Source organism: Cornus florida, unplaced genomic scaffold (assembly GCF_030987335.1).
Source record: "Cornus florida cultivar Cherokee Brave unplaced genomic scaffold, ASM3098733v1 CherokeeBrave_3.0.0_Hap2_Chr10, whole genome shotgun sequence".
In the NCBI taxonomy this organism is placed as follows: Eukaryota; Viridiplantae; Streptophyta; class Magnoliopsida; order Cornales; family Cornaceae; genus Cornus; species Cornus florida.
Window position 1 is genome coordinate 116,085,039 of NW_026775580.1, and position 16,444 is coordinate 116,101,482.

Sequence of the window (16,444 nt, forward strand, 5' to 3'; positions counted from 1 at the left end):
GGCATTCAATTAATAGTCATGAGTGACATTTAATGGCCTGCTTATGTCAAAGTCAAGTCATTTCACAATAAAGGTATGTGGAAGACCTCTTTTCTTTTTCTTTTTCCTTTTTTTTTTTTTTTTCTTAAAAAAATATATACATACATACATGTACACACACACACACACATATATATATATATTTTAATGAAACCCACACACAGTGCTTTGCCCCGCCCTCCCTTATTAGTAATTCAATTTTTTTTTTTTTTTTTTTATATGTCTCAAATTAATTGTCAAAAGTCAAAAAAAATTTCCATTTTATTTTCATTATTATCCTTTATTTTTTAAAAAAAATTCAAATTTTGGTGTTATATATATTTAATGTTTGAAGGATAATTTAATAATTTAAAAAGAAAACAATGTATTAATTATATGTTCCCTTAAAAAATTATAAAACCAAAAATCATCAACCAATAAAGAAGGAAGGTACTATAGACTTTAATGAAACCCACACACAGTCGCTTTGTCCTTGGGGATGAGTCCGATGACACTTTACATTCGAAAATATTTCATACGGTGATTAACCAATTCATATTCTCTAGACAAAGAAATGGTAAGTGATACTCCAGCTAAAGCAGAAAAACTTTTGACCACAGCGCACCCATATGATCAACTTGGAGGACTGCCATAATTCGCAATCTCTATTTCAAATGTCAAAAGCAATCGACTCAAAATGGCTTTATCAAATCCAGAACCTGCTTCTCTATTGAATTCAATTTCTTTTCTTCCTTGGCATTTTCTTTTCATTTAAGTGATACAAAAATTATATGAAAGGCCTGAGCCTACAGCTCTTTGCTGAGAAGGAAAAAGAATGGATTTAAAGAAAATACACATTCCCGCTAGAGTTAAAAGAAGAAAGGGAAAAAAAAAAAAAAGAAAAAAAAAAAGAATCAATATACACTCACACTGAGACAGGAGAAGCTCGTGTCATTTGTCTTTGTTAAAGTGGCAAACGGAAAGATTGTTTAGCTGAGCATCTGGATTGAGTCATGGAGGTGTTTTGATGGCCAACAGAGGCTGATCACCAATTTCCCAAGCTTGTCTCGATTGTATGAGATGGGTCCTAAGGCTGTATTCCTCTACCTGTTTTGAGTCAACAATAGTGAGAAATTCATATTTTCTACTCACGGAATCTTTTATAAAAATTTATGAGTAAGAAGATGCCTGAAGAATCCAAACTCAAATAACAAGATGAGTGTAGATAGTGAACTTTAGTTTTGTTTCTTTTGAACCAAAGAAAAAACACTTTTGACCAAATAATGCCTATGTTAAGGTTGGATCCACTGTCCACTCCTCGCAGCACCCTCAGAGGATCAACACTCTGTAATAATAGTCTTCTAAAAAAAATAACTCAAATAACTAGGAAAAAAAAAAAATGAAACATAAATGCTTTGCTTTCCTGGAGAGATGGATCTCCTTACAAGCCATTTCATTTGGGGAAAGGTGACAGAACCTATCCATACAAATCCACCACCAAACTGTAGCTCAGTTGGCAACCAAATCATCCACCTCCATAGACTAGGTAGTTCAAGATAGCCAAAGTAGCTTGGGGTTTAGTTTAGTTTGGAATGAAAAATGCATTGACTGAAAGGAAAAACCATCAAGTTTGACAGATATAACTTTAGATCGACAAATGTACAATAGTGAACTGCTACATAACAAATAACTCTAGAATCCACAAAAAAGACGGTGATCAAGCATGACCAAGAACGGGCATTTATTGTCTCAACCTCATCAGGTATCTGGATTGGAAGAAGGCGTAATAGAGCTGGATCACAAGCCCAACTAGAATGATACACGAACAACTGGATTCTGAAAGACTACTTGAACCAAAAAATAGAACAAACAGGGATTGAAAAGATGTTTCTAATTCTATCAGCAAAACATTCTCATAAGATACTATGATGATAAACATATTTAAGTTTGTACTTGTGCACAGTAATTCAAGATTGCAACAGTCCACATTCATTCTCACCTGCATAGCTGCTGTAGAAGCCAATAGAGCTTCACATTCATCAAGCATGGCTCTTTCCTGGGCTGTTATATCAGCAAGTTCAGAAACCAGACAGTTCATCCCCTCCACCTATAAATCATAGAGGATAACCAGCAGAGTTCAGCAATCACAATGGTTTAATCAGGAACCTTAGGAAGCCCCAAGAATCCCATAAAAAGATACAAGCATTTGATGTTTACAAAGTGCATGTCAATATTTAGTTGGCAGTTTGTGCAAGCTAAGGCAGCACAAGGCCAAAAAACTCAATATAGAAGTCAATATTCAATATAGATGTATACACACACACACACACACACACACATCTCTCTCTCTCTCTCTCTCTCACACACACACACACCAAATATAAAAAATTATGCAGAAATTCATTCTGTAGTGATTAACAAAATAGTAGGGTCTTTCTTTCCAAGGACATGATATGCAATTAGAGGATAACCCAATTATCTTGACTTATTATAGTTAGTATGGGGTGAAATGTGAAAGTGCAAAATGAGAGGTGTCGATGGCATTGGGCACTTGGCTGTTAATGAAAAGGCTCCAACGCCATTCCATTAGAATAAGGACAATCGAACTTTGTGCAAGAGTCCAAGTATATGATTGCCCGCTGAGCTACACATTCTGGGCAAATACTGGAACACTGGTTTGCAGGGCATGCAACGCTGGGAATGAAGAGTGACTGCATGTTGCTGCATTGGCAGGTGAAACCTTAATTCAGAATGGAACATATTGACACCATGTTCCGAGAACGACGTCACATAATACTTTCAAGTCGACCAAATCAAGACCAGAAGAGACACAATTGACCAAGAGCAAAAATTCACTTTGTCTATCTCCCCACTGCAGCCGCCAAGCCAAAAACCTTTAGTGATCCTGTGATTAGACAACCTGACCATACTGACACATGCGGTGTTTGTAAAGCTCCATGGAGCCTCTCCAAACCCAGGATAGTTGCCTTGAAGGAACACATCAACATGTGCTTCCCTCAGGCAACACTGCCCTTGCAACAGGCTTCTGCACTTACCATCATGGTAGGCATCCCCTTCCTGGGTACTGAAAACAATTGTCATAGTGGGGTCCATCTCCAAGGTGGTTAGTACCACCAGAGCAGTCTAGCCCAGTACCCCAAGTGGCAAAAGGTCCACAATGCCACAATGCACAAAGCCGTGCGATGCTCCATGATTTTTTCAAGTAACACACTATATAATAGAACATTCTCCTATTTACAAAGTGGAACCTTGACTGATGATATCCATCAGAAAAAATTACTCTCATGCCAGATAGAAATGTGATAGGCAAACAAATAAAGCACATCCACAGGATGAAAATGTTTGAGAAAGCATTTAAGGTTTATGCCTTAATTCTTGAACTTGCGTTGATACTGGAAGCCTGGAAGGACAATATAACTCTGTAACATTTATGTTTCAGATGACCACTTAACTCTCTTGACCTTTAGTTGAGGCTTAAAGGATATTTTAAGGCGTATCACCTCAGGTTCAAATCCTCTCAACATTTGTATTTCAGATAACCCTCAACTAAAAAACACTTTTTCATTGAATTAAATCTCATACAAAACATAAATAAATTATTAAATGCAAGTGTATTCCTACTTGATACATTTCCTTTCACCTCTCTCTCTCTCTCTCTCTCTCTCTCTCTCTCTCACACACACACACACACACAAAGCACCCACTCTCACAATCCCTACAAATCCTTGTCCTTCCAAGACACTAGTATGTGCACAACATGGTAGGACTCAAAGAATTTCATGCAATTCTAAAGATCTTGCAGACAGCTATATCATCCAAGTATGCAGCCCATTTAAATCATGTTGCCCAAATTTAAAGCAATGTATCCCAAGCACATATAATAATTGCTTCTGTCATAATATTAGGTTTTAGCATTAGAATGACAAAAAAATGAAAAGTACATGAAATAGCATATAGTATTCAATACTTGATATCAGTGACTATAGGATTAAGAAACCTACACATGGTATTATTATAAATTAAAAAAAAAAAAAAAATGTCACCCAATTTTGCACATCTTGTTGGTAACTATATATTCTTAAAATGCAGCCTATTTAACTTGTGTCTTTCTAACATTAACATAACCTTTCCCAAGCAAATGTAATAAATGCATCCATACATGAAACTACAAGTGGTCACTATCTAATACCCATTAATTCGGATTTCATAAGTTTGACGTAACCTTTCCCCAGCAAGTGTAATAAATGCTTCCATACTATCTAATACCAATTAATTTGGATTTCATAATATTGCAGCCTATTTAACTCGTGTCTTTCTAATATTAATAAAACCTTTCCCAAGCACGTGCAATAAATGCTTTCATACACGAAATTACATATGGTATACACTATATAATACCTTAATTCAGATTTATTAGATTGATAACCTGCATGTTTCTCAAAAAAATGTTGAAAATTAGTTTTACCAATGTGACCACCAGATAATCCACAAAAATCTCATATGATTAGTTCATATCTTTGTAAGTTGTGGCTACAAACCTATAAACCTTAATTTATAAACCATTGAGGTGAGTAAATACAAGACGTGCATGGCAACTTACACAAGATATAAGAGGGTATATTCTAGAGCTCGATAGGGAACCAAAATAAAATAACGTAGATCGAAAGTAAATATTGCATGATGCCTGCGTTGTAAATAAACTCAGAGAAGCAAGAATCTCACCCTTGAGAGTATAGCACATGTGGAGGATCCCATAGCCTGCATAACATCAACAGCTGAGCAAACAGCTGCCTTGACAGTTTCCATATCTGCCTGTAGAAAGTTAGAAACACACATCTCATTAGTGGTTCAATCATTTATAATTTTAGAAGATTCAATGATTATCGTGAATGAACTTACCTTTGCCCCTCCAGTCACGGGAAGTCGGAGAGTGCTTGCCTGAAGATCTTCAATAGCTTGAGATAAAGAACTAGAATGATCTCTTTCAATCGAAGCCCAGTCATTGAGGTAGGCCATCTGAACCAGCCAAATTTGCACGCAATTATGATAATGACAACAGTCAAATATAGAATCAAAAGGGGGTGGTGGTATGTGAGTATCAACCGGGAAAAAAAAGTTCAAAACAATGAAAAAAAAAAGTTAAAATCGGGAAAAATATAAATGCACATATAATGCCAAAAGAGAACCATGGCACAGAACCAGATAAATTAAGTTTGACCTAGATCTTGAAAGTTTCAAAAAAATAAATTTAACCACTCTTTTTTAACAGCACCAGATTTGTAAACCAAGTTGTAACAAGTGACTTCAAATACTTCTACAAAAAGCCCATATTTTACTCGGTACTAAATAACTTCCCACGAACGCTATTAAAGGCTTCATGACTGATCCAGTTCGCTTGCTGCTGATACTGATCTGTTGATATGCAGGCAAATATCACAGGCTTTGCAAGCCCACAATAAAAGCTGTGGCCCATAATAATTAAAAACCTTTTTGGTTCAGAAAAGAAAGGGTCCAGTGTAGTTTTTGGTTTATAGGTTATTTTAAACAAAAATCATATTTGTTGGATTTATTTATTTATATTTTTAAATTTTAATCATAAGTCCTATTTGAAGACCAAATCAGCATCCATGCCACACACAAACAAACCTCTTAAAACAAGAGACAAGCCAATATATGGCTTAAAAATCCAAATTGATTACCAATTTCTTACTAAATATTTTCTTTTGCAGGAGAATAGTTTGATTTATTCAGATAATATCAGGAAATTATACATGATGTCTAAACACAGAGATCATATAAGTTGGATTTATTTATTTATATTTTTAAATTTTAATCATAAGTCCTATTTGGACACCATCTGAGACATGTCATGCCGCTCTTTCTTAACATCAAATCATTGGCTATTGACTTTTTTTTCCTTGTATTTTTCGGAACTTGTTTTGAAACGATAAATTAGAATCTACTCTCATCGGCATACACTGCTGGGCTGACAGCTTAGAAATAAGTTGTCACACAATGACCTGTTGAAAGACCTTAGTACTTCCTTACCATTGTTAATGTTTAAACTTTGTTTTCAGGTTTTCCAAAACAAGCCACATAATTTTCGAGCACATAAGGTTAAAGATGAAAATTAAGAAAGAAAAGTTAAAAATCTAAAGACCCCAACAAAAGCCACATAGAAAAGTTACTGAGGATTGATTCAAAACTCAATGTTACTGATAAAATGATAACATTGTAAGGGAGAGGCATTACTTGTTCGTTCAAAACTGAGTACAGCTTCAGCTTCAGCCTCAGCTGTTGGAGGTCAATCTTATTCTCGGTTACTGAGTCCCACAGCTCTGAGGTAGTTCTCCACACATTATATAATGTTTTCTGCATCATTAAATTGAAGATGGAAGCAATTAATGAAAACAAATGTGCAATACTAGAGATTTATATGTCAGAATTTATGCTTAACAGAATATGCATTACTAAACCATTAAACATTGCAACAAAAAAGCAATGCGCGATGCATGACATATAATCAAGAAAAAATTATCAAAGAAGTATCTTAATTATGCTTAACAGCATGTGTTAAATTCTCTTTTACACCATTCAATGTTATTTTTGTTTTTGTTCAGTATCTTCACCACCATTACCAGGTCTTGAACACAGAAATACTGAACTTTATCAATTGCACCAAATGAAACAAATCCACCAACAGTCTGAAACAGATATAATAACATAGGGAGCATTGGACCATCCAAGGGGAGCCATCAGAATTCGTTTGCTTCTTTTACATATAAAGAACGAGAAAGATTGGGTAACTAAATTGTATGACAGAAAAAAGGGCCTGCATAAAGCTTGCTCGTTCCATAAAAGTAATATAACCCCTACCTCTGCTGTTACTTTCTGAGTATAAAGTGCAGTATCAGCTCTGGCATTAGCATATCGCCATTGCAAATGTCTATTGTACAGTAGCCGCAGTTGATGAGCATCTTCTATGTGGTTTGCGCCCTTCTTTCCTTTTCTAATATCCACAATAAAACTAAGTACCGAAGTTGTTGAACTGCTGGATTGTCTTGAAGGACTGGATGCTCTTATCCGAGATGGACTGACCCCTCTTGAAGGAATAGTATTCAAGGTCCTCATACGAGAGGGGCTGACACCTCTTGAAACAGAGGATGATAACACTGATGTGTTATTTGGTGAAGGAGGACGTGATCTAGGAGTAGGCAGAGATTGAGATCTAAGTGCAGGACTCACAATTGTCGTTCTTTCTAATGAACTCGAAGAAACAATCTTGTGTGATCCAGACTCCGGCACATTGTCATCAATTGAACATGCCTCAAACTCCCTTCTTCTACTTTCACCAGAAGATACTAGCCTCGCCGTGTCACTGGCAGTTTTCTGCAAAGGTTTACTAGTACCATCAGATATGGGCATTCTCATCAGGGAAGGTATCCCAGTTCCCAAATGGGGTGAAGTTGAAGTTTTAGTTGTCTTATCGGTGAGATCCATGCTTTTATATGAAGTGTTGGAAGATACTTTTCCACCTGTTCTGCTCGGCCATCGATGCTGATCCACTAGTCGAGATTGCAAACCATTAACTGGTTTAGAATTCTCTGAATGGTCAGTGACATTCTTTCCTTTAAGAGGACTTCTCTTTCTCTCGGGTGTAGGCTTTCTTGAAATTGGGGGAGTTTCAGCCTGCTTATGTGCCACATTTGATGATGGCTTCAAGGCGCGGTCGGAAAGGGCATGAGTAACTGGCTTCTCTCTCCTAGAAATAGGAAGAGAAAAGGTATCAGACTGGAAGGAAACACTGAGACTGCGCATCGTGGAAGGCCATAAACCCTCAGGCAACCGGCTTCCCATTATCTTCCTAGATGCCAATTGCATCTCTGTTGATGTATCATGAACTGGTGTGGATGGTCTAGTCGGTGATGGTGGTGTAGAGGGCCGCTTCCTTTCAGCAGATATAGCTCTCTTCTGTACCAACTGGGAGGGCGCACTAACTGTCCTAGTAATACTTGGAGAAGGGCATCGCCTGGGACCAGGAGTGACTGGAGTAGGCGACCTATACCTAGAACTAATTTCCCTTGTTCGAGACCGACGGATTGTTCCATTGTTCTTCTCAGCCGGAACCAATGGTGGTCTTGAGGTCTCCACTGCCGACTGCTTCCGTAATGGTTGCTCTGATTCACATACATCCATCCAAACGGACTAGATTAGACCACATTGACACCTCCTTTCATATAGCTAAACAAATTCGACAGGCTTTCATAAATCCCGCATTTAATAAAATGATACCAATTGCTCAAAAAAGAGATCCTTTTCTCTGCAACAAATCTGCCACAAATTCACAACCAAAAGTAAGATACTACAGAGAGGAAAAGAAAAAAATTAAATACAGAAAGAAATATAAAGAAATAAAAGAATAACCCATGAGGAAAAGTAAAAGATAATCAAAAGAATACATCTTTACAGAAACTCAGATCTAAGCAAGAATAAATTCGAGAATTACAGCAAACAAATGCAAATGGGTATTCTTTATTCATCAAGAAAAGCCCAAATCTTAACAGATCAGATTTAGGCAATGGCAAAGAATAGCAGAGGCATTGGAGAAACAACATCTGGTTTGTTCTCTAGATTATATAGAGGGGAAGAATATGCATTTAACTGTCATCACTAGAGTCAGTTTAACAACGAATTGCAGGGGAGTAGGGTCCCTTGGAACAAGAGAAAGAAAGGAAGGCTGAGTAAGTAAGCCCCTCCATTAAAAATTGAAAAAGGAGGTGGGGGTGTAGGATAAGAGATGGGAAGGGCGTGCAGGATAAGAGGGATTCTTTTTTCCCTTTCTAGACCGGACCCTCTTTTGTCTCTGTCACGGGAGTGACATGGTCGGCCGGGCTGGATAGTATCGTTTGTACACACACTTTCACACTCACAACCCCTCTGGCCTGTTTCTTCTTCCTCCCACCCAACTCATTTTCATGAAAGGGAATTCAATGAAAGTGAACACAGCAAAAGGGAAAGTACTTTCTCTCTCTAACCTCCCCGTTATCTCTCTCTCTAACTTCTCTTATCTCAGGATCAACTGCCTTCTCCTGATGCAAAACACATTATTTTTTAACTATTATCAATTGTTTTCTATTAATGAATCCATAAAAAAATTCCAAATTATTATTAATTTTGTTTGTTTGCATTTTATTATTTCATCGAATAAAAAGGTTTAGATTACATATGCCATATAATTTTAGGGTTATGGACACAGACATGGAGGACCACGGGCAAGGAAGACCATTGTACATCCCCATGAATCTACAATAACATAATAGTATAATACATATATACACATATATAGGTTTAAAATGTACAGAGAAAATAACTTCCGAAAAAAAAAAAACATTTGTGCAGAGAAATAAACAGACATCGTTATTTGCAGAATTTGATATAAACAATCTTTTGCTTTTGACTCTTCCCATTTTTTAACAGATTTAGGACCGAAAGTCGATAAAAAAGCTAAAAAAAAAATTGTAACGATTTTGTAGATTACGAGAGAGATCTAAGCCTTTTCTATGAGTCTCAAATAAATTCCATGAATCGATCAACAAAAACCAAAAACAATAATAAATCCAAGTAAATCCTTCGAATTCGTCTGTTTTATCCAAATACTCCAAAACACCGGCAAAGCAGAGAGAAAAGGAGAACATCTTCAAGTTGAGAAAATATCTTCAATAAAAAAAATTAAAATTAAAATAAAACAAGACTCGAAGATTATTGTTTAAATTTCGTTTAATTTCATTAAATTAAATGTTCTGCAAGTCAATCACCATGAGTTGAAAGTTGAAACCGAACAATCTCATTTTCCTCAACCACGCGACACAAAAATTTCTCCAATCACAAAATAACCAAATTAAAAAATAAATACATATATTCATATACATACATGTGTATCTAATTCAAGCAATTCGAATGTGAATCGAACCAGAGATCAACAAGCGGATCGTCGTAAAGTGGTGCATATACAGCCAGGCGATTGTTGGAGGGATGTTTTCCGGCGCGAGAGAGTAACTGAATTTTAGAGTTGCAGAGAGAACGAAAACCGATATATGTGTAATATATATATATATACGTGTGTGTATATATATGTATATGCATATGTCAATAAATATAAATATCAAGAGAAATATTGGAGGAAAAAGACGGTTTCAGTTGGGGGACGTTGAGTATGGACAACAGGGGCGACCAGGAAGAGGACGTTGTTTCCGCACCACCTTACTTGAGTTAATATAACCAATGAAGAACGAAGATATTTTCACTCACTTCTATTTAATTGCACTCAACTTATATATATATATTATTTTAAATAAAATGACAAATAAGTCTTTAAATTCATTAATATACAATTTTTTATTTTATAGTTTTACATTCTTTATACAACTTTAATTTTTTTTCACTTCTTTACTTTCTTTTTTCTTTTTCTGTTTTTTCTTTCTTTCTAGAGGTCCTCTAGAAGAGATAACTTATTCCTAATAATTTTATTTTTGACAATAAAAAAAAAAATTGGTCTTATCAAAAGAGATAATCTATTCAATAGAGAAAATATTTTTTTGAATCCTTTTTTAAATAAATAAATAAATAACTTAACAAAAAGAGATAATTTCTGTAATAAATATATTGGGGGAAGATATGATTTTTTTAATAGTTACTTCTTTGACAAAAATAAAAAATAAAAAATAAACAATTGTTGCAAATATTGCCTCCGTTTTCTTTTAACAAAAAAGTTATGCACTCATTTGCTTTTCAAACTTACTACTTTAAAAGTTAAACTTGAACTTTTATATTATACATTAGAGATCGAGATACCACTATATTCACGAGATATCACTATATTCAAGAGATTGGTAAATTATACTTAAATTTGTTGGGTATTGGAGTACCTTATGGTTGTAATTTTGGAGCGATTGTCGTGATGATGGTTAAATCTTTCGGTCTCTCCTGTTTGCTGCGTTTTTCCATGGTAGTTCCATTTGCAGAGTGTTGGGTTCTGTTTTCCCCACAAATTTTGAGTCTGTTCTTCATTTATTTGTTTTGCTTCAAGATTTATATGCCTTTTATGACTTGGTTTTATGTCTCTGTATTGACATCTTGACTTTAGGCCTTTGTACCTTTGAATGGCAAAAAAAAAAAAAAAAAAAAAAAAAAAAAACTAAAATTTGTGATTTTATCAGGTAATTTATATGTTATACACAAATTATGGTGACAATTCAATTATAAATGAGATCATATTTAATTTTATAAAATAGGTCCAAAACCAAAGACGTCATATGTGCCTATTTTGATTAAATGGTGCTTGGTTTTCAGTTAGTGTTTGACTAAATTTTTTTTTTTTAAAAAAAGAATTTTGACTAAAAAAAATTATTCGTAAGTTATTTCATGGGTTTAGTGAAACTTACGAAATTCGGAAGCGTGCTATGAAAAAAAAAAAACCATCCATGTCCTAAAAAAATATAACTCAAAATGAATGAAAATAGAGCTTTTGCTTATTTTTTTCATCTAAAATAAAAAGCAAAAGGTATGCCAAATACCATAGTTTATTTCATAATCCCTCTCATTATTAAATAAGTTTAAAGTATGAAAATCATTATCCTCTAATCCAGATAGAAAATAGATATAATCATTTCTTACAATTTTTATATAAACTAAAATAATGCATATTTAACACTTATCACTATAAATTTTTTTTTTCAATTGTATCAATTACCGCCATCTAAATTTCATATTTAATCACGATAGTCATGTTAATTTTATGTAGAGTTCACTTTTTAGGAATTTCCAAATCTAACAACATTACTCAACACGCTACTATGTGACAGAGAGTGGTCAATTCGACAGCTTCAACTGTTTGCAATGCCAAATGATGGCCCATAATTCACATTAATTCTCTATGAAACAGTCCGAACTGCCATCACTATATATATACACATATGCGCGCATTAAGAATGGTCCCTAATGAAGTGATGACACTGAATAACAAATATCGTGACATTGGAATTGAAAATGATTTTACCAAGAAACAAGTTACAGTGACTTTTAGTGCTAGTCAGTGAGGCATCATCGCTCGTCGGTGACGCGTTGTGATCCTTTCCGGTCGATTACATCATTCTCCACTTAATTATGTAACATTTAATGTCAAATTTATTTCAAGAGTGATGCTATATATTACTTGAAAATATAATTAACAGTGTAGACATTACTAAATGAAAAATACCATATCTTTATATCAATATTACATTCTCAATCAAATATAGTTACATTCTCAATTACATGTGATTTCTTGAGTTTTGCATTAAACACGGATCTAAAAATTCATATAGGAAGGGGGGATTATATAGAAGGGTTTTTTCATAATTTTAATGGGAGCGATTTCAAAATTTTATGGGTATAAATGTAAAAAAATATAAATTTAGAGATGTAAAATGTGGGGCAGATACCCCCACACTAAGCCCTTCACAGATCTGTGTCTGTTTTGCATTCTCGATTAATTGCCACTAAAATATAACATATAGAAGTTTAACTCGTCAACCTCAAATCAATTTCAAGACTGATTGAAATGTGCTGTCATTAATTTAATTTGTAATTTTAAATGAGCCAAATTGTTCAAATCGTTTCTTATAAAGTTAAGTTGATTGTGTTAAAGTTGTGTTTTAATTTTTTTATTTTTGCCTACGGAGATAGAGTTAGTTTACGTTGGTTGGTCGAAATTGATGTATTGCCATGGAAGTGAGGTTTCAAGAATAAATAATGATAGGTAGACTAAAAAATTAACTCTAAATAAGTATCGAATCTGGCGTATTTTTATCTACCTCATTTACTTAAATAATTTTTAAAAAATAAATATTTGACAAATGACTAATATGACCAACCACGTCAAATTAGGTGTTAATTCGAGAATTCTTTTTCGGTTCCCTATCATTACTCTTCACGAATTAATTGATATTTAGGTTTAAGTAGCTTGAGTGATGAGTGGGAGTAGGTTTTAAGGTAGATTTTAATCTGAAATTGAACAAAAATAGGTTATGTATTTATGAGTGTATTGATTCAATACTGGAAGTCTTGAATGCTGCCCATTACTCCGTATTATAAATGGTGGGAAAAACTAAACACATCTCATTCAGTGGTTGAAACCACTTTACCAATCCGGTCTAAATGAAAATTAAAACTACACCTAATAATCACCAAAAACGACCAACCAATGACTTAACCTATTTTGGACTTCGTTTTCTCCCTCTCGCAAACCAAATGCTAGCTTGTACCAATGACTTATACACTACTAAAGAAATATTATTATTAATTTTTTTTTTTTTTTTTTTACCTATAAGATCCCTGTGATGATATTATCTATCACTCTTGGAATTGAATGAATAAAAAGGAATTGAAAAGAATAAAGAAGAAAAAGAAAAATATTTTGGATAAAATGATAGCTTAATCCCTCACATTATTTTCTTATGCTTTAAGAAATAAGAGACAAAGAAGAAGAGAATTCTATATTATCTGTTTTTTTTTTTTTTTTTTTTATAAAAAATGATTTATTAATGGAGTATCTTGCAACTGAAAAATTTTCCACTACTAAAGTATTAAGTATGGATTCGTTTTTTGCTGTGTATCCCATGTTAGTAGCAAAATGAAGTATCTAATGACTCATAGACGTCCATTCAATCTTTAAATTCTGCGTCTTTGAGTATCACTGTTGTTTTCATATAATAAGTGAATTTTTATAGAACATGAGAAAGAATAGAAATGGTTAGGAAACCAAACATTACTGTGAAGTGGAAGGAAAAGGAATTTGGAGGCATGAAAATGAAAGTTGTGTTTGGTAAAATTGTCGGTTCTATGCAGAGATGGATCTAAATGCATGGTTGAAAATATAGTACTGTACTGCGTATATAAAGATCGCACTGTAAGTAACAAACAATGTGGGCAATGTGTCAGAACATGTATATGATGGACAGAATCCCAGATCGATCATCCCCTTTAATGTATAAAAGGGCTTCTGACATTAACAGTCAAGCCTAAAATACCAACAATTTGGTATAATGATTGCCTCCATCTTATGGGAAAATGTGATTTGTATATATATGTATATCTTTGAGGGGAGATATAATGGAAACAGATACAGATTTTTATTGTTACCTTAATATGAGGTCACATGGTGGGTCTTATATTCTTAAATTCACAAGAAAATAACAACCCAAACGAGTGGTGAAATGATACCAAAGGAAACATCTACCTGAATGGTTTGGATTGTCATTTTTCAGAACATGTGCGACCTACAGGGGTATTAAAAATCAAGTTTATTTGATTAAAAATATATATTTATTGAATAAATTATCTCTTTTGATAATACCCAAAAATATATATATATTTCTATTGAATAAATTATTTGTTTTGATGGGACCCATATAAAATCATTAAAAAAAAAAAGTCAACTTTGTTGAATAAATTATTTGTTTTGATTGCACCAAAAAAAAAAAAAATCCTCACTATTAAATTATCTCTTTTGAGAGGACCTTCGAAAAGAAAAAGAAAAGAAAGTATAAAAAAATAGTAAAGATACTAAATAAGGTAAAAAAAAAAAAAAATGTTGTATAAAGGGTAGTTATGACATTATAAAATAAGGCATAATGCATTAATGAATTCAACGACCTTCTTGTTAAAAAAAAAAAAAAAAAAGTGAAGTGTAGTTGGAAAAAAATAGAGTGCAAATATCGTCTTCTTATAAAATTACCTCCAAAATAATAATAATAATAATAATAATAATAGTAGGCCACTTCAAATCACAATAGCTTAAGTCACAATCCAATAAAAGTAAAACATGGCAAACTAATGAATTTGGGTGGACTTCAATGGCGGCCAGTCCTCCAGCTTTTGAGGATCCACGAAGGTACCATGCAGTATAGTATTTCCTTGTGTGAAACATTATGTCATATTTATGTTGCGAAGAAGAACAGCTGATACATCTTTGTGGAAAGAATATCGTCCTTTTTATCTTTTTTGCTTAGTAGGACAGGAGAGAAGTAAAAGATGAATGAGGTAATTTAATTTGTTAAAAGGGAAGGAGAAAAAAGAAAGATAATATTATAATTTAAATTTTTTATAATAGTTTTGTTTTTTTTTTTCTTTGTTTGATTAAAAATTTATAAAGTAAAAATATATCTCATTCATTTTTTTTCCCCTACTTGTCCCTTATCTATTAAACGAAAGGAAGAAAGATCAATTTCGTTTTTCTTTCTTTAATTAGGGTGACAATTCAGCTAAATTGTTTAGCACCATGTCATATGGCTCGGAATTACTCGCTCACTCATGCATTGGGGTATCTACATCAAAAGTCCGAGAAATATACTGCTGGTCAAGTTTGGATGTCTCAATTTATTGTTTGGATTTTAGGAAATTTTCTTTTCATACGCTCTCTAATTAGTTGACCAACACGTTTACATTGCAAATGTTGGCCAAAAACTTTGAATCTTTAAGATTAATTTCTCAGAGCCGTATTCCTGCATCTTACATATTAACTACAATAGAAATCGACATCTATATATATATATATGTGCGCGCGAATATGAAGAAGAAAGTATAGAAAACACCCTCAAGTATATTATTTGTAATATTTTTACTCATTATTTAAAAAAGTGTGTACTAAACACCCCTAATTTTTTGAATTTGTGCAAAATTACCCTTGAAATCTGATATAAATTATTACTATAATACCCATTTTGCCCTTTTCTTCTTCCGAAAATGCCCATTAAGATATGTCATTTTACAATTTAGCCTTCAATTATATATTAATATTTATAAACAAATTGTATAATAACGAAGGTAAAGGAGGTGCCGGAATGTGCAGAGATCGCGCGGACCAATTCTGCGGCCATGGCTCTCTCTCATCTCAAGTCCTCACTTCGCATCCGCTTCAACCCCCAGTCAAGACCATGGCTCTCTCTCATCTCAAGACCATAGCTTGTTGGCCAGAGACACTCGCGGTGTCGAACACCGGAGAAAAACCCAGGTTGATCTCAACCAACACTTCATTTTCAGCCATGAACATATTGTCGACAGAGTCAACGGAAAGAAAATAGAGAACTTGTCTGATTTGGTAGAGTTGGAGGATGATGAAAGACGGGAGCTGTTGCAAATGTCTGATGCACAGTTTAATTGACATTGCTTGCTTTTGTAAGCTTTTTCCCAACATGGATATGGAATACGAGTTGCTGGATGGTGAGAATGTGAGGACTGGGGAAGAAGTGACTTTGCAGGTAGCTCTCGAACAGGAACTTGAGCGTGGGGCATAGGTTGGACCTGTTGATGCCCCTAGGTACCCGAGAGCCAAAGAAGAGGGATGGTGGCTTATCGTTGGTGATACTGA

The 16,444-nt window shown here is 34.1% G+C and overlaps 1 protein-coding gene across 4 annotated transcripts; it reads right to left on the reverse strand.

The window, feature by feature from the left end:
* Nucleotides 1–720: 720 nt before the first annotated feature.
* LOC132277968 (AUGMIN subunit 8) lies at nucleotides 721–10,314 on the reverse strand. Of its 4 annotated transcripts, XR_009471045.1 has the most exons (8): nucleotides 9,971–10,314; nucleotides 6,916–8,370; nucleotides 6,292–6,411; nucleotides 4,939–5,055; nucleotides 4,762–4,851; nucleotides 2,018–2,125; nucleotides 948–1,125; nucleotides 721–837 (listed from the first exon to the last, which is right to left on the reverse strand). XR_009471045.1 is itself a non-coding variant. In XM_059779807.1 (7 exons), exons 2-7 carry the CDS (start codon nucleotides 8,233–8,235, stop codon nucleotides 1,030–1,032), a joined length of 1,851 nt encoding a protein of 616 aa, XP_059635790.1. In that variant the 5' UTR covers nucleotides 8,236–8,370; nucleotides 10,010–10,314; the 3' UTR covers nucleotides 721–1,029. The 4 variants fall into 4 exon arrangements, 3 of the variants coding, with proteins under 3 accessions (XP_059635790.1, XP_059635788.1, XP_059635789.1); XM_059779807.1 differs by having other exon boundaries at nucleotides 721–1,125; nucleotides 10,010–10,314; XM_059779805.1 differs by having other exon boundaries at nucleotides 721–1,125.
* Between the last annotated feature and the right edge of the window lie 6,130 nt (nucleotides 10,315–16,444).